Source organism: Harpia harpyja, chromosome 23 (genome assembly GCF_026419915.1).
Source record: "Harpia harpyja isolate bHarHar1 chromosome 23, bHarHar1 primary haplotype, whole genome shotgun sequence".
NCBI lineage: Eukaryota > Metazoa > Chordata > Aves > Accipitriformes > Accipitridae > Harpia > Harpia harpyja.
Window position 1 is genome coordinate 15,274,817 of NC_068962.1, and position 25,329 is coordinate 15,300,145.

At 40.2% G+C, this 25,329-nt stretch overlaps 1 protein-coding gene across 4 annotated transcripts in view; it reads left to right on the forward strand.

Moving 5' to 3' along the window:
- The window catches only part of PTPRR (protein tyrosine phosphatase receptor type R), a 154,580-nt gene that overhangs the window by 56,468 nt on the left and 72,783 nt on the right, over window positions 1-25,329 (forward strand). For all 4 annotated transcript variants that reach the window (XM_052774616.1, XM_052774617.1, XM_052774619.1 and 1 more), the window contains 2 exons: window positions 19,409-19,522; window positions 22,879-23,034. In XM_052774616.1, the coding sequence (XP_052630576.1) occupies window positions 19,409-19,522; window positions 22,879-23,034 (270 nt within the window). The remainder of the gene's footprint in view (window positions 1-19,408; window positions 19,523-22,878; window positions 23,035-25,329) is intronic.

Consider the following 25,329-nt stretch of genomic DNA (forward strand, 5'->3'; position numbering starts at 1 on the left):
AGGGGAGAGATTTCATATGCTTGCCCTGTCCTTACTCTTCCCTCCATGTCTACTTACGGCTGTGCATGAGAGACAGTATTGGGAGAGCTGGAGGTTTGGTCAGAACAAGTAGGGCTGTGTGCTTCTGTTGTTGTAAAATGTAAGCGCTGGCATAGTATAAGTAATGTTTTAATTTTATTTCATGAGAGCTATTTAAAGATTTTATGCCAATTTATGCACAACTAAGCATGAAATAGAATACATATTTCAGAAAATTTCATGCTGTGAAGTGCTATGAAGGAGGTGCCTTCCTCCTTAAAGTGTTACATGCATAACAGATTTGTGAATAGTGATGGGGGCCGTCGTTGAATACCATGCACTGTACATGATCCTATTATAAGTGTTCTATAAAATGCAAAGGCTAATAAGCAGCAAGGCAGCAAAATACTGAAGCATAACGCTGAATATGTGAGTGATTTTGTGGAAGTTAATAGGAGCACTCATATTCCTTGAACGATCATAACAGCTGCTCTGGAAAATGATTGCAAAATGCCACTCTTGTTCTTGGCAGGTCTGTGCCCTGTGTTTATTCATAAACACAGCTGTTTAATATTAGATACAAAAGTAAGTTTCTCATTGTTTTATTGTCGTCAACCCTGTAGCTTTGGGAAAGTGATCTGGATGAAGCACTTAAACAGCGAGGCAGAGAGTTTCTTACTGAAAGAAAGAAACATTTTTTTAACTTTCTTACTTTACTGATTTTACTTTTTCCCTTTGGAAAAAGTCCATGTCATTTCCCCTTATAGAATTACTTCCAAATTTTTGTTCTAGGAGAGAAATTGCTGTAAGTCTGCACTACAGGTACAATGCATAGAATAAAACCACTGATTCTGGCTAATTTTTAATGTCATGTTTGATTTCTTATCATAGAGTGGTTGAGACTGGAAGGGGCCTCTGGTGACTGTGTAGTCCAAACCCCTGCCCAAAGCAGGGTCTCTCAGACCTGCAGGTTGCTCAGGACCTTCTCCATTTGGGTTTTTAATATCTCCTAGGATGGAGACTCCACAGCCTCTCTGGGCAACCTGTGCCAGTGTCTGACCACTCTCACAGTAAAAAAGTAAATGAAACCTCCTGTGTTTCAGTTTGTGCCTGTTGCCTCCCCATCCCGTCACTGGGCACCACCGAAAAGAGCCTGGCGCTGTTGTCTTTACTCCCTCCCATCACATATTTATACACATTGCCAAGCTCCCTTCTGTACCTTCTCTTCTCCAGGCTAAGAAATCCCTTTTCAGGAGCTCCCATCAAGTTCCAGCAACTGCTTTGGAGCCATGGTCTTCACGGAGCTGAAGTACTGTTGACTTTGGTGCTTGTGTGAACAGCAGCGGGTCCCAGATCACAGCTGTATTTGGAGTTTGTCAGGAATACCGATCCCTTTCGTTCACAGCCATAGTCTTTCCAGTTCAGCAGAAGCCTGGAGCTATTGCCTGAATCAAACGTCTGCCACTGCCAAAGGCATCTGCGCTTCTCCCCCAGCTCCAGCTTACTTCAGGCTCAACAGAAACCTGGAGCACTTGCTGATTTACAGTGTCTAGCTTCTGTAAGGTGTAAGGCCAGGACCTAACCCGAGGAACTCGGTTTTCCTCGTTTTGATGACATAGAAGGCAGTATAGTCCTGTAGGCATAGACCTGGCTCCTAGGCTTCGTGTTACATGACCATAGGATTGAAGGAGAGCTTTTTCTGGCATAGATACTCATTTCAGTGTTCAGGGTTATGCATTTATGAACTATGCCTAAAAGCTCTGGACCAGGGACTGTGAAGCACCCATTAGTTGCAGGCAGGTGAAACAGGATCCAAAGTAAACCAGGGACATTAAAGCTCCAAGTAACCATTGAACACCTTACCCTTTTCCGTGTACGTCTAGGTAGAGTAGCAAAAAAAGTAAATGGTGCTCCCAAGGCCTAACTCAGTTCTAGTTCATTTCTCTATGCACACTCTGCATCTTTAAATTGTTCTGTAGGAAAACACATTCTGAGATTTCCCCAGAGGAGAATGCTTTTTATTAGATTGTTATATCTGTCTGCTGACCCTAGACAGAAGTAGGAATTATCATTTAATGTGAGGAACTGTTAAGCTTATCCAGCAGAGACATGGCATAAAAAAGCGTTTTGCTTACATTATTTTTGTACTTTAAAATCATTTATCCTTGGCATGTAATTTAGAAAATAGGGTTTGATGACTGTTGGTAATTGCCTGTATTTTGTGTGATCAGTGTGTGTAGTGTTCAAAATTGATGTTGCTAATTAAATAACAGAAACAGGAACCAAGAGTTAATTGCAGTCTGTGCAGGTTGCCCCTCAAGTGTTTTGTGTCACCTGGCAAGTCTCAGCTCATTAGTAGAAACAAAGTCAATAAGTGTTTACAGATCTGGAAGCAGCTGGAGAGTTACAAAATCACCATGTCCCATAGAAGCTGTGTGCATGTGAATGTGTGTGGTCACGGTCGTGGTCGTGCTCCTGATCACCAGCATGAGCGACACATTAACGAATTGAAAAGCGGTAGAGAATGTCAGCCTACATGTAGTTCTCTCTGTTGATTACTGTGATACAAGATATAATAACTGAATTTTACCACCTCTCTGACCTGGCTATGCAGCTTCTAGTTGGTTAAGAGGCTGAGTAGGCATTGTATTCACATAACCTTAGCCTGCATGTTGTCCTGGGAGCATCTATTCACTCAGTTATCAGATAGAAACCTTGACTCACCTTCTGAGTCACTCCTTTTAAAAATATATTTCTTTGCAGGTGAACTACATACACTTTTCCAAGATTTGTATTGTCTTGAGTTTAGCCGTATTAAGTACATGATGTTCAGGTGAACTTCACCTGAATCACCGGGTGCATCTGACCTACCTTATTGTTTATCCCGTGTTCCCTGATTCTGAGTTGCCTTCAATCTTCTGTGCTATCTTCAGGCTTCTGTATGACTTTGTGTGGCTCAACAGACCTCTCATAAGGATGTTGACTAGCACAGAGCTCGGAGCAACTTTCTGAAAGAGGTCATCTGCTCCAGCGTATTTACAGGTTTACCCTTCTGCTTGCTCTTTCAGCATCCAATTTGATTACTTTTGGAATGGAATATATACAGTATGCATCACATTACTATCACCCCTTGATTTCTTATCCCTCAAAAAATCTCTAGAAGTGGTTCCTTCTTTCTTTTCTCTGTCATTATGAGAATTTTGCCATCTCAGTGTGTATCCCTGTTGACATTTAAACAAAAAAGGCTTAAGTAGACTTAAATCTCATGGCCCTAGATATCCATTGATAGTTTTTCTTCCTTTAGCCATTGCCAGCAGTTCATGTGACTTTTTTTTTCCCGTTACAGTATTTACATGGTTATCTAAAGGGATAGAAATTAGCCTTCTTCACAGAAACATAATTTATGTTATTCTATTTCTAGTCTTTTCACAAGCTTTGCAGTTTTCTTCATGAGGAAGCACTTTGGGTTTTCATAAATTGGGAATGTCTAGATGTCAGCACTCTCTGGATTTGAAAGCAGTGCAGCAGGCGTTCCTAGAGGGCCAGAGCATATTTGTAGCTCACAAAGTATTTCTCTGTCTCTCCTAAAGGGGCTTTTTAATTGTGGCCATACTCAGCCGAACTATTTACAAGTTGGAGCTGTCGTGGGCAGACTATCTTTCCCATCTGTCTATCTGTGGGACATGTAAGACAAGAGCCTTAGGCTGGGGTAGCACTGCCACTGCCACGGTCAGTGTTTCCAGAATTCAAAGCAGCCCGCAACTGGATTTGCACTGCGGATAGACGACAGCCCCAGCCTGATGAGGCTCTTTAGGAAACCCTGATTTACAACCTTTTTATAGAGAGGGAACTCATATCCAGAAGGACAAAATTAATGGCACTACAGAAGTGTAGATATCACTAATGGTGTGAAATGATCCCTTTCATCAAGTTTATTTAATGAAATTTGAATGCTGGAGGAAAACATGAGTGTAGAATTCCCACTGGGGAAGCAAACTGGATTGATAACATTAAATCTGAATTCGCAGTTCTCTTTCCGTTTTTCCAAGTTTCTAAGCCAGTCTGTTATTGCTTCTTAGTACCAGCTCTCATCCTCTACCTTCCCATTATTTCAGCTCTGAACCGAGAATGGCACTGCTGCTTCTCTTTACATCCAGATGTAATACTCCGTCAGTCTAAACAGCCACATGCCCGACTGTAATTAAAGCTCTACGTGTGTTCTATTGTACTTGAAGTTTGAACACATGGCGTTAAAAAGCCTCATATATCCAAATAGTCATCATCCATAAGGATATAGAGACTGTCAACTACCAGCTTCTTTCTTGTACAAAAGTTTTGTGAAAAACATCTTTAAATGACAAAAATTGTCAGCTTTCTTATGTAGGTGTATATTCTACTTTCTTTTACTAATTCAGCTCAAAAATTAAAATAAAATTAAAATTAAAAAGGTTTGAGTCACTGAATGAAGATTCGAATTTTTGACTTAAATTGCAAAATGGTTGTTCAAGTAGAAGATTAAGTCTATTTGAACTCCTACAAAATGGAAAGGAGTTATTATTTGTTCATTGCATTTTGCAAAATATTTTTGAGACTGGATTTTTCGCATTTGTGAGCTGCTCTATGGTCTGTCTAATCTATATGTGAACTGTTAGTGCAGAAGACAGAGAAGACACAGAATACAGAATTACAATGAAATTTAAGAACTTCACAGTTAGTTGAAAGATTACAGCTTAGAATCTCTAATCACAGTCTAATTTTAAAAGACTGATGAGTCATAAATATGTTTTCAAATTATATTAGGTAAAAAAAGACACCATTCAGCTGACATGACAAAGTTCCCATCTTATTCAGGTTATGCAAATAATTTAAATGCTTGTCTTGTATTTTGCATATTAGTTATGTAATATATTATCATGTCAATTAACTGCAAAAGTTGTTCTTAATAAAACAGAAGAATCTTTAATGGTGTAGAATACGGGCTTCAAACAGAAAAGAACATAACTGATGAAGTACATAAAAATAACTCAGGATGAAGTACATAAAAAAACCTTAGATTCAGTGATTTGTAAATGATATATGATTCATTTGTAAATGATATATGGGAAGTCCTCTGTTTCTGTACTTTAAAATCTATGTAAATCTTAAAATTTTGGACCTTTGTTAGGGTTAGAACACTAACATTTTCTGACATAAAGTATAAAGAATAACCCCAAAGCCTGGAAAATGAGATAACAAGGGATGTTGGCCAGAATTCTGTGTTGGGTGTCCAAATCTTTGTTCTTACTTATAGCTTTGACATTACATACCTTCTTCATGTTTGTAAGATAAGCACTTTGCCATGACGCACTTCTGTTTCTTCAGACATAATGAATATTCTTAATCCCCACTGTTAGATCCTTTGGTGTGCCCACATGAAAAGAACTACAAATGTAAGCTGAGAATCATTTTTTTATTACTGCAGTGTTCTTTCTCCTTGCATCCTTGCTCTCCCTGTTACCCAGCATGACATAAAACCCTCACTGTGTGTTTGAAATTGTTTAGGAAGAATACAAGCGATTCTGCATTTAACGGGGGAGACACCATACTGGACCATGTTATACCTGCCTGACAAAAAAGACTTGACCCAGGAAATACAATGTATGCAACAGTAAGGGAAGAAATAAAATTACCATATGGATGACCAAAAGACGTTAATACAAATAACAGTACCGACTACTACAAACTCATGCTGTTGGTTAGATCAATGTTGCAGCTGTCTAAAATATCTCTCAGGAGATGCATACCAAGTAATTTGGCAGGAGCTGCTTCAATCTTCGTGGGGCTAGTGAGCTCTCGTTAAACACAGGTCCTGCTCTTTGCCTCACTTGCGGAACATCACTTCATGTACCTGTTTGCACAGATCTGTAATGACGATGAAAGCATCCCTTTTGTACAGTCCTGTTCTAGAAGGACACAGGGAGAGCCGCTGCCCACCGGCGATGTTCTTCCAGGGGAACGCACCTCAGCAGGTCTGAGAATGCTTACGTACCTGCAGGAATAGCTGGCAGTGAATGAATGGGATTTGCTTTCCTTTCTGCTGGCTTATAAACATTCCTGATTAAAGCAGATGAAAATGAGATGCCTAAAGTCCTGCACATGAATGGGACCCTGGCAGCACAGGCTGATCAGCTCTCAGAAAAATAAAAGATACCAGAAAGTTATTGAGGGACAGACATAGGTCTGTTAAATATGACAGGCCGTGTTGATGAGAGGATAAAATGGCTTGCGTGTAGACGGACAGAGATGAATTTTACTGAGTGGGTTTTGTCTAACATGGCAAATATGAAGCACATGTTTATGGAGTTGAACAAAGACTTCTCCCTCATATATTCTTGTATCCTGTGACAAGAGGTAGATGAAGAATTGAGGGCAAAAGGGTCTCAGCTATGATATTCAGCTTCACTGATTTTATTTCCTTCATTGCTTGCAGTACCAATTTGTGGAAAAATCACAACTGAAAAAAAATCATATTTTGAAAACCTTTTTGCTACAACGACAGAGAATATTTAAGAATGTTTACCTTCCTCTTGCTGTTTCCTTTGCTTAAAACACTCAGATTTCTTTAGAAAATGGTAATTTTGATTTTTTTTTAATTTTATTTTCCTCTTTTCCCTTCAGTCATTTAATTGTGCAATTTCTGGAAGGTTTTCTGGGAATGTTATATTTTAATGGGAAAAAGATCATAGAAACAAGAAACTGTAAAAGCTGTTTAGTTATTCCTACATTTCTTTGTTCATCCCAGTGTGAGGTTGTTCCATTTTATTGTCCATTATTTTTGTTCAGCTTTGTTTCAGCTAGTGAAATGAGCATTCCTCCACTGCTATAGGCAAAATCTAATGATGAAGCTGGTAAGGCAAGTTTGTTGGTTTTAGTTCTAACTCAGAAAAAAAGGCAGAGGAGGGATTAGTTGACAGACTGAGGACGAGCCCTGCCAACCCTAATGACCTTGGCAATCAGCTACCACGTTAGCAGTAACCTACCACATTTTTCACCGAGGTAACACACCACCCTGCTGCTTTGGTCAAGCAGTAACGATGGTTTCTGGATGTCCAGAAATCCTGTGAGCACATATATAGAGCGATTGTATTGCTCTTGTACGACTCATCCGGCTCGTTCTGGTGAAGCTGAACTTGCTGCTGCTGTATGCAAAGCCACGATAGCAATGTTATGGTAGAAATGGTGCTGAGCCCTTTGCTGTACACCTCCGGTGCTGCGTCACGCCATCCTGTTGGGTCATGTAGTGGGTCTACACCCTCGTGTTGAGTTGTATGGTAGGGGCTCTGCTGCGCAGGGCTGACAAGAGAGGGCTGAATGTGTATAATATATACATTCAGACTGCTGCACAGCACTGTGGCTTCTCTGTCTTTGGAGGAGTGAGAGATGGGACGTGAGAGCAGTCCAAAATATATGATTTGCCAGCACTGCGTGAAGAGAAGGGAAAGCGCAGCAGGGACATGGAAAGTGAGGGCAGTGCAGGATATAAAGCTCCTTCAAGCTCTCCAGTAAATTCACATCTGCATCTTAGGGAGGGTAGCGCGCGTGTAGTCCGGCACTGCTGGGATCCATCGAGTTTGCTCCTGTGCACGGACCAGTCGTTGTTCAGGAGTGCCGCGTCTGTGTTTGGGTGGGTGCAGAGCTGCCCCGGGAGCAGCCGGCGTCTCCCAGGCAGTCGTACGGGTGTCAGTGGGATAATGTCAGCGGATCTTCTTCCCAGAAGCATTTGCTGGTTAGGACCCTTCGCAAAATGGATTTCTGCCTTATCACAGCTAAAAGGAACAAGACTTTGTAAATGATAGATCATTGAGATATTTACTCAAAGTCAGCTAAAAATCAGTTGCTCCCATTAGACGTTGTGTATAGAAAATAGACAAAAGCCACAGTCGCCAATAAAATTCCTGTCTTTCTCTGCATGATAGTGTCAAAAAAAGTATAACATATAAATATACAAATTTAAATTATGTTCCTCCACTTTTCCTGAGGCTTTGTAGCTTTTTGTTTTGTTTTGCTTTTACACTTAACTTGTGAACTTGTTTAAGTAGAAACACCTCCACTGACAAATTTAGGCCCTAAGATTTAGCTGTATACTGACCGAAACAGAAGCCATACAGCTTTTTATTAACAGGCATAGATGCTATCGCTGTGTCTCTTTTCTGGGGAATAAGGTAGATGTCCTGGTTTTTTTACGAAGTCTGCGAGCCGTCTTGCCATCATTTGCAGGACTTGTGTTTTGATATGACAGGTATACTGCAGATATTGCTCTGGATCGGAGCCATACACTTGGTTTCTGAGAAGTTGAGTATTTCTTCCCAGGTGTCTCTTCCCGCCCGCACAGAGCAGCAGCCGCAGAACCACCGGGAATCTCCCGGGTTTCCAGGGTGCAGGAAAGAGGCAGGAGATGTGCATAAAGGTGCACTCGCTGCGTTCATACAGGGGAGCACTACCTCTCAAACACAAATGGCACTGTTTGTGGTCGCTTGGGGAAATCTGGAAGATTACTTCTTGTATATTTAAAGAATATTGTTAAAAAATAAGAAAGAAAAAAAAAAAAGGAAAAGGAAACCTCACCCACCAAACTTGCAATTGCTATTTCTCACTGAAAGGAATACGAATTATTTTGCTTTTGCGTGCGAGAATGAGAGAACTGCATGCAAACAGTTTTTAATATTCTCCTTTAAGGGTGATCAGTTCTGAGTATAAAAGGGGAAAAAATGCATTTTTCTCATTCTAAACATCTGAGGTTGGCTTTGACAGCTGTGTTCCTGTTTAAAAAAAAAGAACACAGAATGCTCTTCTGATCGTAAACATAAAAGACAGAAACTGCAGATCCATGAATTGGGCTCTGTCTCCCAGTCATTTTAGAGCAGTAATATCCCATAATACAAGGCAGTACAGCTTCTTCATCTTTGACCTCACAAGTGGAGTCATCTCTAAAGAAAAGTCCCCCAAATAAGCCTGAAAGCCATTTTCTGTAACTTTCTCCCTAATGGTTGAGTCAGAAAAGTTGTCCTATATTAGGACATTAGGGGCACAGTGTATGTATCACATTTCCAAAGTCAGAAACCCTAATCTTGGGCTGCTGGTCGAAAAACCAGTATTGTTATTAGCTTTAACAGGAATCATTGAGGTAAAGCGCTCCTTAAATCGTTGAAGATTTTGTGTTAGTGTTCTCCCTTAAGCTGTGCTTTCTCTGTTCAGTACTAGACAGGAGAATCCTTCATCTGCCCAGCTGCTCAGGAGAAAGGGAATTTGTACCTCATAGCCTCTGAAATACATTTGGTATTAGCAGCTTCAGGAGGTCAAAAATCCTGAGACAGTTGCCAAAATCAGGAGGTTGTCTTTTCATCTGCTTTCTGGTTTCTGACCTTATAGGATTGACACAATCATTAATGGTTTTGTTGAAACTTTGAGACAAAGGGACATATCCAGTCACATGAATCCATGACAGAATAAAATGCAAAGTAACACAAGTTTTGTCTAAGAAAAGCCTCAGGTCCCCAAGGGTTTTGCTTGATTTTGCTTAACTTTGTTTCAAGTTTGTAATAGTAAAAGGAACGTAAGGCAGAAATTAGGAGGGTGCCTTGCGTTGTCTGCACTCAGTTCACATGGATCTGGAGTGCTGAAGTAGGTAGGGGAAAGTCAGTGATACAAGTTTCATTCCAGTAATTTGTGATTATGGTGATGAAAATGTCTATAAACAAACTTCAGTGGGCTAAAAGGCTAACATACTGGTGAACTGTGTCACACTAAAGAGCCCTTGTTGTTGGACATTTGTTTCCTGAAAATGGGATCCTGATCTCTCAAGAGCTGAGGTGTAAGAATCACTTCTTACTTTGAAAGTCTTGGCTGTGTTGGACAAATAATCCAGACTGTCCTGGGACACGAGCTGTATTCAGGAATTGCACAAGAACAGTCCTTCTTGATTCCAGTTGAGCCAAATGTATTTTAAGACCTTTTTTTTTTTTTTTTCCCCCAGATGTATTTCAAATTTTCTTCTTCATACGCCCAGGAACCACAGAGATCTATGATTATGTGAAAAAAGGGAAAGCATTTGCCTCTTTCTACAACATTGCCATTGTGCATGTTCAGGCAGATTTTGCTTAGCTGAAACTACCAATAAAAATTGTCTCTGAAAATAAATGCATGAGAAAGCTAGGACGTCAGCAGTACTGAAACCTTACTTTGATTTTCAAAGCGAAGAGAAGGGTTACTAAGGAGAGTAAGTCAGTGGGAGTCTTTTGGCCACATCAGTTCCTGAAAGATGTGGAAGTTGCTGTATTGTCTTAGGGTTCTAGTTTTGTTCTTTATTATTTTGTAAGGTTGCATACATACATATATGTCTGCTACAAACTAAATTTAAAATTCTGGAGATAAAAAGAAAAGGATGATTTTGAGATTTTTTTTATGTCTGTCATTTTTCTGGAAGGCTTTTTGATGTATTGAGAACCATTTTACACAGTCATAACAGGAATTTAAACTTAAGTAACTAAGAATTGTTTGAGACATAAAACTAGCTGAAATGAGGGTTCTACAAAAGGAGCAAGGAGAAACAATACTGGTGTTCTGGCATTTAGAGCTTTACGCTGGCTCTACCTAGAGATTTAATAATTAGACACAAAACCCAAATGTATTATAAAGCACTGTGCCGAACAGGCTCAAAAGGGTCTGTTTGCTCTGAGGATTACAGCTGGCTTTGGGATGATGAAATAGGATGTGACTGGTACAATCATGCTGTGCATGAAAGTTGTACCGGACATAATAGCACAATGCATTTCTTTTGTAATGGAAGGAATAATTTTTTTTTCTAATATTGAATAAGGACAGATAGGACAATTTTATGGAGCTCATTACACATGCCTCTCAAAGAACAAAAAGGTTGAAATAGCATTCAGCTGAGCTCTTCCAGCTCTCCTTGTGTTTCCACCTCTCTGTATTGTCTTGTGCTTTTCCATCATCTTGTCCTTTTCAACTGCCTACCATGAGGGAGGAAGGCAGGGCGAGGTGGATGGAGGAAGGAAAAAGCCTAGAAAACTATCAGAGCTTTGAAATGAACTTCAGCTGGTATTTTAAGAAAACCGAAATACTTTGTGATGAAGTAAATCCCAGTCCTTGAGGAAATGCAGCACCAAATTAAAAAGACAGGAATTGACTTTTGGGGGCAACGTTAAAATTATCTGTGAAAGAAGTTGAAAGGTTCCATCCTATATATCTGGCCCCCATCTTCTTACTAAAATATATAAAATCCTGTGAAACACTCAAATACTATTGTACCCATTTTATAGACATAGAACTGAGGCAGATTTACTGAGGCAGACTTGCTAAGGCCAGAGGCACAGCAAAATTTTGGCCTCTCATCCCTACTAGTAATCAATTTGCAGTAATTGCAAATGCTCCCAGCGTAGTACTCTTTAAAATAGATGTAGTACCCTTGTGACCGATTTTTAAAAAAGGAATAATATCCTTCCACACGCAGGAGAAAACTGTCTCCTTCCGTCACTAGGTATTTAAGTTCCCCAAGGTGGTGAAGCAGAAAGTTCTCTCTGTCCCAAAGAAGCTCTAGAAAATCAGCCACAAAGTCCCACAGAACTCCGGCAGCCTCCTGCCCCTCTCCTTCCTCCTTCCGAAGGGCTCCACCAGTACAGAGACCTTCTGGGACTGGTATTATTCAATGACAAGGCTACGTCGAACTCGTGTCCCACGGACAATAGATAACCTTTCCTTCCCCTCCCTTACACCCCTCAGCAATGACAAGCATACATCCCATGGGCATTTAGGGTATGGGATTGTGCAACCCTCTGACTCAGAAAAAGTCCTATTAACTTTACTGGGCTCTGGATAAGGTTATTCCCCTGCTGAGGTGGGGCTGTGGGATGGTGGGTCTCATACAGTCTGTAGTACATCAGGTGTTTGGAAGCTGTACATACTTTCTGACTTCCAAATATATAATGCATGATTAATGCATTAATGATACCATAGGAAAGAGGTAAAGGGAAATGAGTTAAATGAGCATTGAGAGGACAGTCTAACACACACTCTCAGACTGTCACCCCACTAACTACATCACATTGTGGTACAGGAATGACCCACACAACTCAGAAGCCAGGAGAATGAAATAACCCACCTTCTGAGATTTCCTTCAGAAGAAAGATAGAAGACTATTCTGCGTCTTCTCATTAAATGTGATCAGTAAATCCACATTACCTTGTGACACAATGGTGTCAAATGACACCAACCCTTATCTTTGCTAGGAGACTGCAAAGCCCAGAGATTAATGCAAAACATAGGACTGATAGAAATCAAAGCGTGCCTCTTGAAGACAGGCATTAACAAACCTTATCCTTAATAGGCTGAATGCATTCTCATACGCTTTAATCATCCATGAAGGTCATGGAGTCTTTCTATAGCTGACTGACTCACTGTCCAAGTGCCTGCAAAAGCTCAGCGAGGGAATCCTGGACAAAAGCCAGACCTCACAGATGGAGCGTTTCTCACTCTTGTGTTGGTGCTTCCTACAGAAGTGGTCAAATCAGCCCCAAATCAGCTGATCTCATTTGAGAAATTAGTTCTTCTCCCCGCAAAAAGAAGTGTAAATCTGTCACATAGCTGAGACAAACCCGTTTAGTCACAGCACCCACCCACCTCCAGAGCAGCTTTGCCAGTCTGAGCCGTGGATGCCAGCGGGGTGCCCTGGCCTCACCCCCACACCTGGTACGGCATCGTCATCCTCCGCGATGCAGCAGTCCCTGGGATCGTCCTCAGCGGGTCCCTACACGCGCAAACAGGACTCGTACGAAACCAGTATCTAGTCCAGGATGATGGCCAGCGCTCAAACCTTTTGACTGAGAAACATACCCTTTTATTGCAGTAGGGTTCCTCTTGGTTTCTGACGGTTAGAGGTTTGGCTTCGACTGTATGCCAAGGTTTATAGTATCTCTTCTGTGCAGTTTTCAGGGACATGAGTGACTTTCAACATCCATCTAAGCATCCAGCCCTTTTTCTGCCTCTTGTTCAGTTTTTGGCCTCAGCAACATCCTGTGGTAAAAAGGTCTGTGGATTAATTGCAGTGTGTGAAAGGCTGCTTCCTTTTATAAATTTTGATTTTCTCATATTTTAATGAACATTCACTTGAAAATCAGTATGGGGGAAGACGATACGGCTGTCTTAACTAATTAGATTAACCCTGGATTTCCCATTAGTGTTACTTCTGTCTTTGATTTCTTTCAGGGAGCTCATAACATGCATAAATATTTAAATGTATATGCCTTCATGAAAAATTGATCAAGAGCCAAAATTGTTCTTTAATGCTCTATGAGAAATGCATAAATCCAGGAAATATTATACTTACTTTAAACAAAGATTTTCCATAAAAGGTGTGGGGTTTTTTTCTCTTGCAAAAATGTGAGTGAAGTTGTACAATGTAACATCTTGAAAAGCAGCATCCAAATATGCAAAACTTCCCCGGACTAATCAGGACTGAAGCAATCAAAGTATCCCATTCCTATCACTTTTTCTTAATGTTTATACAGAACCAGTTTAGAGAGTTTTTTCTCATCCCCCAAATACTCTTCGGACAAGCACACTTAAATTTTTACAGGCTACATGTGAAATTTGGAACTGTTTGGCAGATTTGGGTTTTCTGCAGCTTTGGTGGCTCCTAATTAGAAAATGGGTGACTTAGAAGCATGTTCCAGGTCCAGAGCATTTCTCAGTGCTTTTCACTGCTTCTTGTAAACTCAAACGTACACCTGTAAGTTTTCTACTATTGCAGGTGACTTTCACTACACTTTTGTAGAATAGCCAAGACTCCCCCTCACAATTTTTCAGTAATGGGTCCCTGACCTTAGAAATATTTAAATGTCCCAAGATTTATATTTCTAGTCACATCATGTTTTAGCAAAAATATATTCTGTATGAAAAGTTTGAGTAGGTCACTGCAGGCAACTGCTGATACATAGAAACATGACGCTTCTTTAATTAATCACCAAGAATAATTGATTTTATACTCAGGAGAATTTTATCTTAGTTTACAGACATAATTCAAAGTTTAATGTGGACTTCACAAAAGGGCAGGTTTCTCCTCTTGGAGAAAATAACATTGTAGACGGAGAGGCAAATGGGAGAGGAGGGAATGCTGCCTTGGACACCAGTTTTGTGTAGGGCAAAGTGCCTTCAGAGTGGCACTTGGCAAAATGCTTTGTTCTAGTTGCATAATGCTGGCTGAGGACATGCTGGCTCCCGTGCGATTCATGGACTACATGAGACACTAAACTTGCTGCGACACATGACACACATAATGTTATAAAAGCCAAAATCTTCTGGGGATGTGTGTTAGGCGCCTGAGCCAGCCAAAGGCGTTAACCTGACGCCCCGTGCAGCTGCGATCTCAAATCATTGAACAGCAACAGGAAAGCAAATCAAACGTGTTTAGGAGAAGAAAAGAGAAAATGCAGGTATTTTCACAATTTGTTGCCAGATTTTTTGTAGTCCTTTACCCGAACTGTACAAATACAGCTGCAACTGTCACCTTCACTCCTGATGAATACATCCTTTTCTGGTTGTACAGCTGAGGCTGGCTGATGAGGGTGACAAGATGAAACACGGTGACACTAATTAAGTGTAGACACTGTCAGTGTGCAGGCAGCAGAGCAGGGTGCTCAGATGGAGGGACCCACCCTCAGCCGGGCCACAGTCCAGTATTTGCTTTAGCGCAAAAAACATTTTATAGCATTTTTGGTGACTTTCTTAAAACATGAATGAATAAGTGGAGCACAGGCAGGTAAGACAACTCTTTTCTGAGCTTTCTCTTTTGTTTGGCCTAAGTAAAGAGGGGTGATTATTTTTATTTTCATTTTTAGAGTTGAGCTTCTTTGGTTTTAGCACAAAATAGAACTTACTACCCAATGGCCCTTAAGTATGTAAAATTTCTAGTATGTATAATTTGCTCATTTACTTTTAATATTTGTTCATAATGGTATTGCAAAAAATTATACTTTAACCTTTAACCTTCTTCATCCTTGATTATTTTTCTTCCTGTATATTCAGGTTAGCTGGAGAAAACACCTGTGGTGGTAGGATCAGGAGGAGTTTAGAGGGGAGTAATGAATGTATAGAAAAGGAATGGTATATCTGAGGCTCATTGCAGAAAGGATATCACTGATGATGAGGAAAAGATAAGAAAGGGAGGCATCTGAATTTTTCTTGAGAAGCAGAACTTGAATTGGCAAATGATATTTTATTGTAATATCCTAAAAATATTATTTCAGAAACTGTGTTATACATTCATCCCTTTCATGTTGTTTTGTTTTTTTTTTCTTTAACACGAAAATCTTTATCAAAAAGCCCCCATAGGATCTCAGTTGTGAATGGTCTTTGGTGTTCTTCTGTGCTGAGTTTCCTTTTCGGGAACTCTGTCTTCCCAAGTTTTCCACTACAAGCAGAAAACTCCTTCCCTTCAAACTACCTGTTTTGCTTGGATCAGATAAACCTAGAAACTGTCGCTACAGTTGCAATATCCAGGTCGGTAATTGTTCAGGAAAATGAGTCCTCCAGGGTGCTCGCCTCTAGGCTCAACAAGTCGCTATTGCCAACAGCGGTAGCAGATTCAAAATTGTAAACTCCTTGGGGAGTAGGTTGCAATCCATGATAAACACTGCAGATGAGAAAAGGGTAAATGATTAGTGCTGTCTAACTGGGATGCTTCAGCCCTTTCTTTTCCAAAGCAAAAGGAGCAACTAGAGGAACACAGTAAGACATAACTTGTGTATCTATGCTAACGCTTTGTTTTATTTATTTCTACGGATTTACTTTACAGGAGTTAATTTCACGTTTTATTGCAGGTGGTGTTAGAATACCTGATGATTTCATCTGTGTAATTATAACCTCTAAATGGCTGGACAGGTTTCCATTCTAGGAGTGATTCTCTTAATGACACTTTATATTGTTTGTCTAATGTACAGGTATTGTTGCATTTGTAGTTCATCCATTATCAGTTTTCTATCCTAATCTCTTGCCTTTATGGACTAGAGTCAACACAGTATCTAGGCATGCCATCAGAATGGCACAATAATATTAAAATATTAAAATTTTAATAATGTTTTAGAAATTTTTGACTGTTAGGAATAGTTAGGACTTTATTTTTTCTTTCTCTTCTCTGTCTTCCTTCTCTCTTTTTCTTTTGTTTTTTCTTTCTCTGACTAACTTTTCCCAACAAAAATTGTCATAGTTAAGAATTTGCAGAAAGGCAATTTTGTACCAGACCCTCAGGTCAGACTTAAATTTCAGTCACCTTCAGGAGGGCACATGCCAGAGTTGAGAATCTAATGCCCCCAAGTGTTGCCTTCATCACAGACCTTATAGTGTCAGTATGGGTTATTTTATGATAACATTCATGTAATTGAGGAGACCCATTGCCTTTTAGTGCTGAGGAGGCATAAATTAGCCTGGATCTTGTCAGAAGGAACTTGGGAAAAGCGTATAATCTTGCCCTGTTCCTATCATTTTCCATAAGCATCCAGAGTTGGCCACAGGATACTGACCTTGATGTGTCTCCAGTCTGGTCCGCTCCTGCTTTATGCCTTTACAAATCCAGTACAAACAAGGGGGTAATAGAGAGCACAGAGCACGTTTGTTATGTGCTGCTTACTCTAAAGCAGGTGCTCTCAGGGTCCCATAGAGCATTTCTATACATTGTCTTTCACTGATCGAGTTAGAAATCCCGTTCCTAAAGTGGCAGATTCTGGGTTGCTAACTTTGCTCTTGATAGGAAAAGGCAAATGCACTCTCTTGTGCTGCCTGATGTAGCAAAGTGGCGGCCTATGTGACTCTTACTTAATTTTTACTATAATTGCCGATGAACCAAGCTTCACACTAACAAACACCAGCACTTGAGCAGCAGATCCCTTGAATGGACAGCAAGGCAAGGTTCTTGTAAAAAATGTGAGCTTTTTCTTCCTCAGATATTTCTTGGGGGTTTTTTGGATGAATTGTCACAAAAAACCCTTTATTGCTGCACAAGAAGCACCCTGAGGTGAAGCTTAGGGACAAATTTCTTCCCACCCACTTAGGAGGTTTCCTAAAAGGGTCCTGAAATCTCCAGCTGCAAAGCCAGGTAAGCTTTCTAAGCAGGCTGACGCCAGACTGACAGAGCGAGTGCCGTGGTCATCAGGCTTCCCCCAGAACCACCAAGGACAATATAGCTGTTACAGAGACACACACACACTGTGCAGCCTTTTATGATTATTTGTTATAGGACACAGTGGACCAAATTCGGAGCTGGTAGAAAGAAATGTGACTTTCCTGAAGATAATGGAGTTTCACCATGTTTTATTGTCCCTGGATATGATGAACCACGATCCCAATATACTAAATCTATAAGAATTTACTACCTCCTCATAGGCTCTTTAAGATCTTCTGTTTCATCTGAAGCTAGATATTTTTCTGGCTGTTTCATCTCTGTGTCTTTATCAGTGAGCTCTTAACACACTATTTAACAACATCTCTATTAATGTGATCTGATCCCTGTCTCAAATACGTTTAAGTGAATGTATTTTGATTTTATGCCTACTAATTTTGCTCAGTAACAACAGTTAGCATTGTCCCCATAACTCAGGGTCACTGACTTAGACAGGTGGTTTTGCACTCTTTATACTCTCTAGGGACCCTCATGACAGCCTTCCTATTTCAGCAACAAGTCCCTTTCTCATTTACCCAGGATCCTCAGACAGGCTGTCGACTTTCAGTGTAGTGACAGCTTCACAGCTCCTAACCAATTCTCATCCGCCGTGGCCGGAGCGAGCCAGTCTGGGGAACAGAAAAATGGTGCTCAGATCTGTTAGATCTCCGTATGTCCCTTCTCAAGACATTTCTCTGTTTCAATGACAAAGCTGGAGCAGTTTTGTAACCACTCAGGATGCCTGTCTAATTCAAGAGGAAGCAAAGAGAAGAAGATTTTGCATATTGAAAATGCCAGGATAGAAAGGGTAATTTAAATTGAAGAATCCTATAATACTTCCAGCTGAATTAAAGCTCAGCTGTGTGGTAAGAGCAGATCTCAGTTGGTGCATCAAGACCTGACAATCCTATTAGTGTAAAAAAATGAGAAAAAGGGGAAAAAAATTAAAAACACTCACAACTGATGGAAAAATCAAATTGATAGTGGAAAAGGAAAGCAATTATTTTATGGTTTTACATCATAACTTATAAATACTTACTGATAAATAAAGAACAACAGTCAAATTGTGTGATGCTGTTTTTTTCTTTGAGAAAAAAGTTGCCTTTCTTTCTAGACCATAACCATATTCCCAGTGTGATGTCTGGCCCATGGATATTTAGTTCTCTTTATGCAGCTTTGGTTAGGAAGGAAGAATACTTACTTGGATCCTCAGAGCAGCAAGCCGGCCTATGGCTTTAAATAGGAAGTTTAAAATAAAAAATCTTTTTCAGCTCAGGTCGACTGGCTCAGTCAGAACTTACTGACTTCCTAAGTCAGAAGTTGCCAGAAACGTTGGAAGCCGCCTGGGACCATCTGACATACTCCTCTTCCCTCTCTTCTCCACTACATACTGTCTGCAAAGGGGATATGGAAGCGAAGAAAGGGACCCCAAAGTCCCACATGGAAGTATTGGTCACCAGGCATCACGTGAAGACCCCATATCTGGGTCTTCTTGGAAACAGAAGATTTGAACCTAAATTATTTCCTGGGTAAAATTCCACTGACTTCACAGGAAGGATTTGAACTTCAGGACACATTTAGATTTCACTATGATTCTAATACAGAGAAAGAAAATGCTTCAGTGATGTAGTTGGTCTCTGCTGAGAATTATAGTGTTCTCTGACTCACATGAAGAAGTTTTAGGAAATTCAAGCATGTTGAATGTATCCAGAATGTTTCTTTTTTGATCTCAGAAACCGCTAATCAAAATTAAAATTGTATAATTTCACTATGTCTGACTCATTCTTCACCTGCAGGGAGAAATGCTGAGATAATATTCAAAGCAAATCTTCATTGTGTAAATCCAACATCTCATTCTTTAAAGGTGAATTGATGTTTAATGCTTGACTTTCATTTTAATGTAATAATTGTGTTATCTTGAACACTGTGACTTATCCAAGGAATTTAGCCAAAAACCTCTGGAACATATTTTGAACGTAGTTGAGGAAAGGTGGTACTTTGCTAACAAGCAGCATTTAAGATGCTTAAATTTTCCTTTGGATTTATTCTTTATTGTGATGCAAGTAGATTGCAGAGATTATCGTTCTGGGAAAAAAACAATTAGCGAAGAGTCCCAGAGATCAGTCATCTTGAGAACTGAACGTGTTAAGCAAGGAGTTCGTTTGAACTGGTTTTGTTTTTCAGACACTGCAAATGGATGTAAACAAGCTGAATATCACATTGCTTCGGATATTTCGCCAAGGAGTGGCAGCAGCACTGGGACTGTTACCTCAGCAAATTCATATCAACAGACTCATTGTAAGTACCAAGGGGCTGTGTGTAATAAAATGTACCTGGTTATTCTGAATTCTCGTAAATTTATTTTCCTGTCACTATGGAAAAGTGCAATAAAATAGAACAGAAAAATACTTTTTTCCAATTTTTTTTTAATTGCACTACAGAAAAATAGATCTCCATTACAAAATGATTTAAATTTTCTTTTGAAAGGAAACCATTCTCAGTTACAGTCTAGAGAAAAATTAAGTCAGATAAATCTCTTTTGTGTCCTATTCATAAGCAGTTTGCTTATCCCTTAGTTTTCATTCCAATGCAGTTCTACATCACATTCATTAAGAAACACTTATTCATGTTTTGTTTCTCAAAGGTTGAATATTGCTCAAAAAATACCTATGATTCTGCCTTTCAAAGGTATCTTCACAATTTATACTCAGACTTCACATTAGTAAATTAAATGTCTTCTCACAATGTTAATATTCATGTTTTGCTATTCAGCTATAACAATCTATGCTCAGAAATGATCTTGTAGACTATGCTACCATATTTGCAAAAGATGACGACAAATTTGCTTCTAGCAACAAAGACTTTTTAAAAGGAATTGTCATTGTATGGTTTTCTGTGTATGGTTAAGAGCATACATTCTTAACACTGTTGTCTTTTTATGACAGTTTTGCCATGAAGCAAAAAAACCCAACATCATGTCTGTATTGCTGGCATTCAATTCACGTTGCAGAGGGAAGAAGAGTTATTTTATTTTATTCTACATGCAGGTTGAATATTAGGGAAGAAAATTGGCAGGTTCAGCATAAAAGTATTTCCTGCCTTGATAGCTTGATAGGATTGTATACATCAAAAAGGATTATAAAACTCCTTCAAATAATGTCTCTGTGAGAAAGGATCACACAAGAAGTACAGCAGAAAAGATCAATAGGAATGCAATGCAGCCCTTTTCATGTTCACCAGGGATGTCACTCATTTGTGACAAGTGATGCTAAATCTCCTTTGTCCCCTGCATTAACCAGAATGAAAGGTTGAAAGACATAGTCAGAGAAAAGCACAATTAAATGAGAAATGTTCCAGAGTTTGGGATGTGTATTTCAACATACTAAGTCACTCAGTAGCTTTCTTACTATGTTCTGTGGAAATTATGTAACTTAGCAGAAGAAATATGCTGTTTATTTTCCTGCTGGCTCCATAGCTTTTCCCTTTCTCCTCTCATTTGTGATCTAAGGGAAGAGGTAATGTCATTTTGCAGCTGCACATAGCTCAGAGTACAGTAAGTACTATTAATTAATTAGTCTTCTCAACATCTGTAAAAGTCTGCTATGAGTTAATATTTTAGTGATATAAGAAAGAAAGGAAACGTTTGCCCTATTTGCTCTAAAAATCACACACAGTCAAAATTCACAAGGAGGAAAAATATATCTTAGGAGACTTTGTTCCCAGTTTGCATCCTTCTAACATGAGACAGTTCCTCCCATGCAGAGTGCTGGCAAGCAAGCAGGGCACATCAAAATTCATCTCACCTCACTTCAGCCTAGTCTAAGCTACTCATCTAGGCTCCTGTAAAAGCAATAGAGAGAAGGGTAACTGGAGGAGGAGAGGCATTGAGATCCCAATTATTTTAGGATGGATTAAATCATTCTCTAGAGATGCCGGTCTCTCTCCGCTGACTTTGGAGGTGGTTTGGGTGACTGAAGTGAGGTAAGCTGACTCCCTCCCACGTGAGCAGCTCGTAGAAATGATCAGGAGCCCAGCAGCCAGGATGTGGTTGGGCACAGGGAGAGCAGAGGGCCAGCTAGCCTCTTACATATAACAACACATAGTGTGCCAGGAAATACTAACTGGGCATTTCCAGTGTCTCCTTAACCTTTCTGGTAAATCCTCCTCCCATAAAGGCCTTTTAAGGGCAGAGGAACTTCTAAACAGAGGAGGCACGAAACGCTGGGAATGCTGCGTCCCCACCAAGCCTTGCCTTGTGCCTGCCACCTACACCCAGAACCAGCCACCTACCCACGCCGGAGACCAAGTAGGAGAGCAGCCTCAAATCAGCTTCTTCAGCTTGACAAAAGTCTTCACCTTGAATTGATGCTCCAGACCTGTAGGTCTGTGTTCACCGCTTATAGTCCCACCGAAAAATGCCCAGTCCCACCAGTAGCCAATGTCCTTACCAATCTTATTGAGCAGATGGACCAGCGGCACACGTGAGAGCACAGAGGGCAGATTTAAGGTAAACACATTTGAAGTGCCCCTCTCTGTGCAGCTTTACTTCTGAATGTGAAACTGCATCTATTAAGAATAGCAAAAGATGTCATTTTCTCCACTTCAGTAAAGATAATGATGCACATTCGAGGTGAGGGGAAGGAGGTGGGGGAAATCAGGATTATCCCAGTTTGAACCGATCTCTCCCATCCTGTAACAATGAACAGCAAATAACGAGACCGGTGAGGTTCTTGCCTGCTCAGGCAGCAATGCAGGTAGTAGCTCCATGCGTACCTTGCGCGTGTGGAACCCCCCAGGTCTGGACTCGACACCACAGCCTCAGCTAAGCTGGCCATAGCCCTGGGGAACCCAGGTTCCCACACCCTGTTTGGACACCAGCACTGTCTGGAGCGCTGGTCTCAGGTGCTGTTCTAGTCTATCACAACCAGAGGAACCCTCTGGCAGTCTGTCCTTTTCCTGCCTTGCGACAGATTGAGCATCGTTGACATTTCTAATACAGCACCCTTTGGGCTACCAGGACTGCATCAAAGACACCAAGGCAGGAACTAATATAGGGGAGAGTAGGCATTCTCAGCTTACCCATTAAATGTACACAAAACTTTTCTGGTCCTTTCATTTTGTTGTGCCATTTTAAGGAGTTGCACTGCAGTTGGCTAAAAGGACTTTATACTTCATTGTGGTGTGTCTGCAATGTGTTGACACGGGATTAGAAAGCAGTGCCAAAATACCACCGCATTATACTAAGCATTCCTGTTTAAGGACTGCTTTCTAAAGCAGGGCTGCATTTCAGCTCAGATCAGGTGAACTATCTACTAAAATCCTTGTGGGCACTTTGCCCTTGTCCCCATCCCACGGCTCCTGCCCTCACCATGTACATTGACCTGTCTCGTTTGATGGTACTAGACTCAGGAAGATGGTACCTTGCCAACAGTGAATGAGACAAAGCACACATGCCCGCGTATGGTATTTGCATTTTCTTGAGCAGTCAGCTGGGATTTAAGGAGTCAGGGAATAGGTATACTCTCCTCACAGAACAGGTTGCAGCCTTTATATTCCATGCTTTTGGTTTCGGAATTATACTTACAGTCTATAGACAGCAGAGATTATCTAATCTCAGACCCTTCCTATGATTCTGCATTTTTTTATTTTCCTAGGGGAAGAAGAACTGTGTGGAACTGTTTGTGTCCCCACTGAACAGAAAGCCAGGAATTTCTGAGGCGCTTCCATCTGAAGAAGTGCTGCGTTCCCTTAATATCAACATTTTGCATCAGAGTTTATCCCAGTTTGGAATAACGGAGGTCTCCCCTGAGGTTGGTTATCAATTTTCTAACCTGTAGTTTGTTACAGATTAGGCAGTTATTACATCCCTGGTAGTTTTCAGGCTGAGGTTCTCAAGCATGAGGCAGGAAATGTATAAGCTAAGATGGTATTACTGCTATAAGGCAATTATACAGCTAGCTCTGTTAAATTACTTTAATAGTGCTTCATTAGGCTATTTAAACATTAATATCCAGGTTCTCATCACACAGGTGGGCTACCATGGAAATCAGAGTTTAGATCCTAAGCATGCATCAGTCGCCTTAAAGAAAGTGGGCCCGAGAACTTTTGGTCTGTTAGTGCGGGTCAGCAGTTATAACAATTTCAGTAGAGAGATAAATGAAATGCAGATGTCAGGTGTGAGCATTACTACCTGTGTAACTTCTGTCGGACATGATTTTGAAAAACTGAATTTGTACGTTGTACTCATGCTTCTCTCTATTCTCAGGAGAAGTGAGAGATTTCATTTGTTTAACCTGCTCCAAAAAGAGGGCAAAAATAAAACTTGTAGCTATTATTTGGATGACTACATCCATTTTGGGGGGGGGAATCTATTTCAAAGCCGAGACTGCACTGCCATCTCCACAGTGTCCCAGACATGACCAGTGAGATGGACATCTAATTCTGGGCTGACCGCTTGAACTATGCACCACAAATGCAAAAAAGTGAAGGCCTTTTGGAAAGGAAATCACTGAGCTCACGGGCATGGTCACATAACATTGCATTTTATTTAGTGTCTTAGAAGCCCTTACCTACATATAAAGACCCTCAGAATTCAGTGTGAGGTCCAAATAACTTCAAACATGTTATCAAAAATTAGCATTTTCCATGGAAGCTCACATTTTGACAGAGGAGAAGTCTATGTCCAAAAAAGTGGAAAAAAAGGAGAGGTTCTGATGAGCTGTGTTTCCCCCTATGGGTAAAGTCTTCCTTTTTTTTTACATCCAAACCTATGTTTGAGCCATTGCTGAGTTAGTACTGGCTGTTATGGTCACCTGTATTTCTACTGATTAGAAATGCTTTTGCTCACTTTAAGTATTCTAACTCTGTTTAAGAATCTGGAAGATGTCTTTGGTACAAAAAATGAAATATAAAAACAAGGCCAGTTTAATGCAATTTTACATGCTGTACTACAGCAGCCTGCCACTATGAAAATGAGCGGATTTTCAGGTTTTAGCTGTTCTAATACAAAACAAAGCCAAGCAGTGCTGTCCAAACATGAAATCAGGTCTTTATATCACCCATCAGTGACCTGAGCTAAGCTTCCTTTAGGTCAGAATTTCCTTTGTTACTGAAGCATATGCGTCTGACGGTTGTGATAGATGCAATTATCTGTTCCAAGTACTTCAGTTGCAGATAATACTTCAGGTAGACATGGGACAAGAACATACATGAATAATAGATGAATGGAGAAATGTCATCAAGCTAGGAAGAGATGCTGGAAAAAAACACAGCACTGAACTCAAGATCTCATCTTAAGTTAGATACATTTCAATAATCTGGAGTGCTCAGATATTTGAATTTTCTCTCTAGAAAAAAAATGTAGACAAGCAGATGGAATCATTTAGAAAAGGACTATTAGAATGAAAGTTGTGCAGACTCTAACTCCTTCTCATACTGTTGGAGAAACAAGAGATTGTATTAATATTATAAAAGCTAAGGCCTTGATCCTGAAAAAATCATGTAGCTTTACACTAATAGGTATTCCTTCTGGATCTCAGTAAATTGTTTACATGTTTAAGACTTCACAGAAAACAGCAGCTAAAAGACAATGTCATATAATCTTTACTTTCAGCTTACTCTCAGCTACTAACCAGTTATTTACTCCTTTCTCGCTTTAAGAACAAATTGTGCCAAACAAAGTAACAGCAAAGAAAATCAAAACAGGCAAACCTTTGAAGGAAGATATAGTTATACAAAGCTTTACATAGCTTTGACACATTATTTTACCTATTGTGTGTGTGTATTCCTGAGCTATCAATCCTAATTAAATCACGAGCTAATAAATTGTACACTCTTCAACCAAAAAGTCTGAATGTTTCACAACCAGTATTGTATGTGCACTATCAGTGTATCTGCACAGAAAGAAAGCACTATCTGCATCTTTCTAGGTGGGTGGCTGACACAGAGGTGTTAGGGCTGGAATTTTTCTCCTTTTTTAGCTGCCTATTTCAGTATGAGCAGCCAAAGGCTTGAAAGTCTACTGGCTCGCTCTACAGTAAACAGGGAGAAAGAGATACGTTCAGCAGGCAGTTCATCCCATCTCTGAGATACCTCTCCTGAGACTG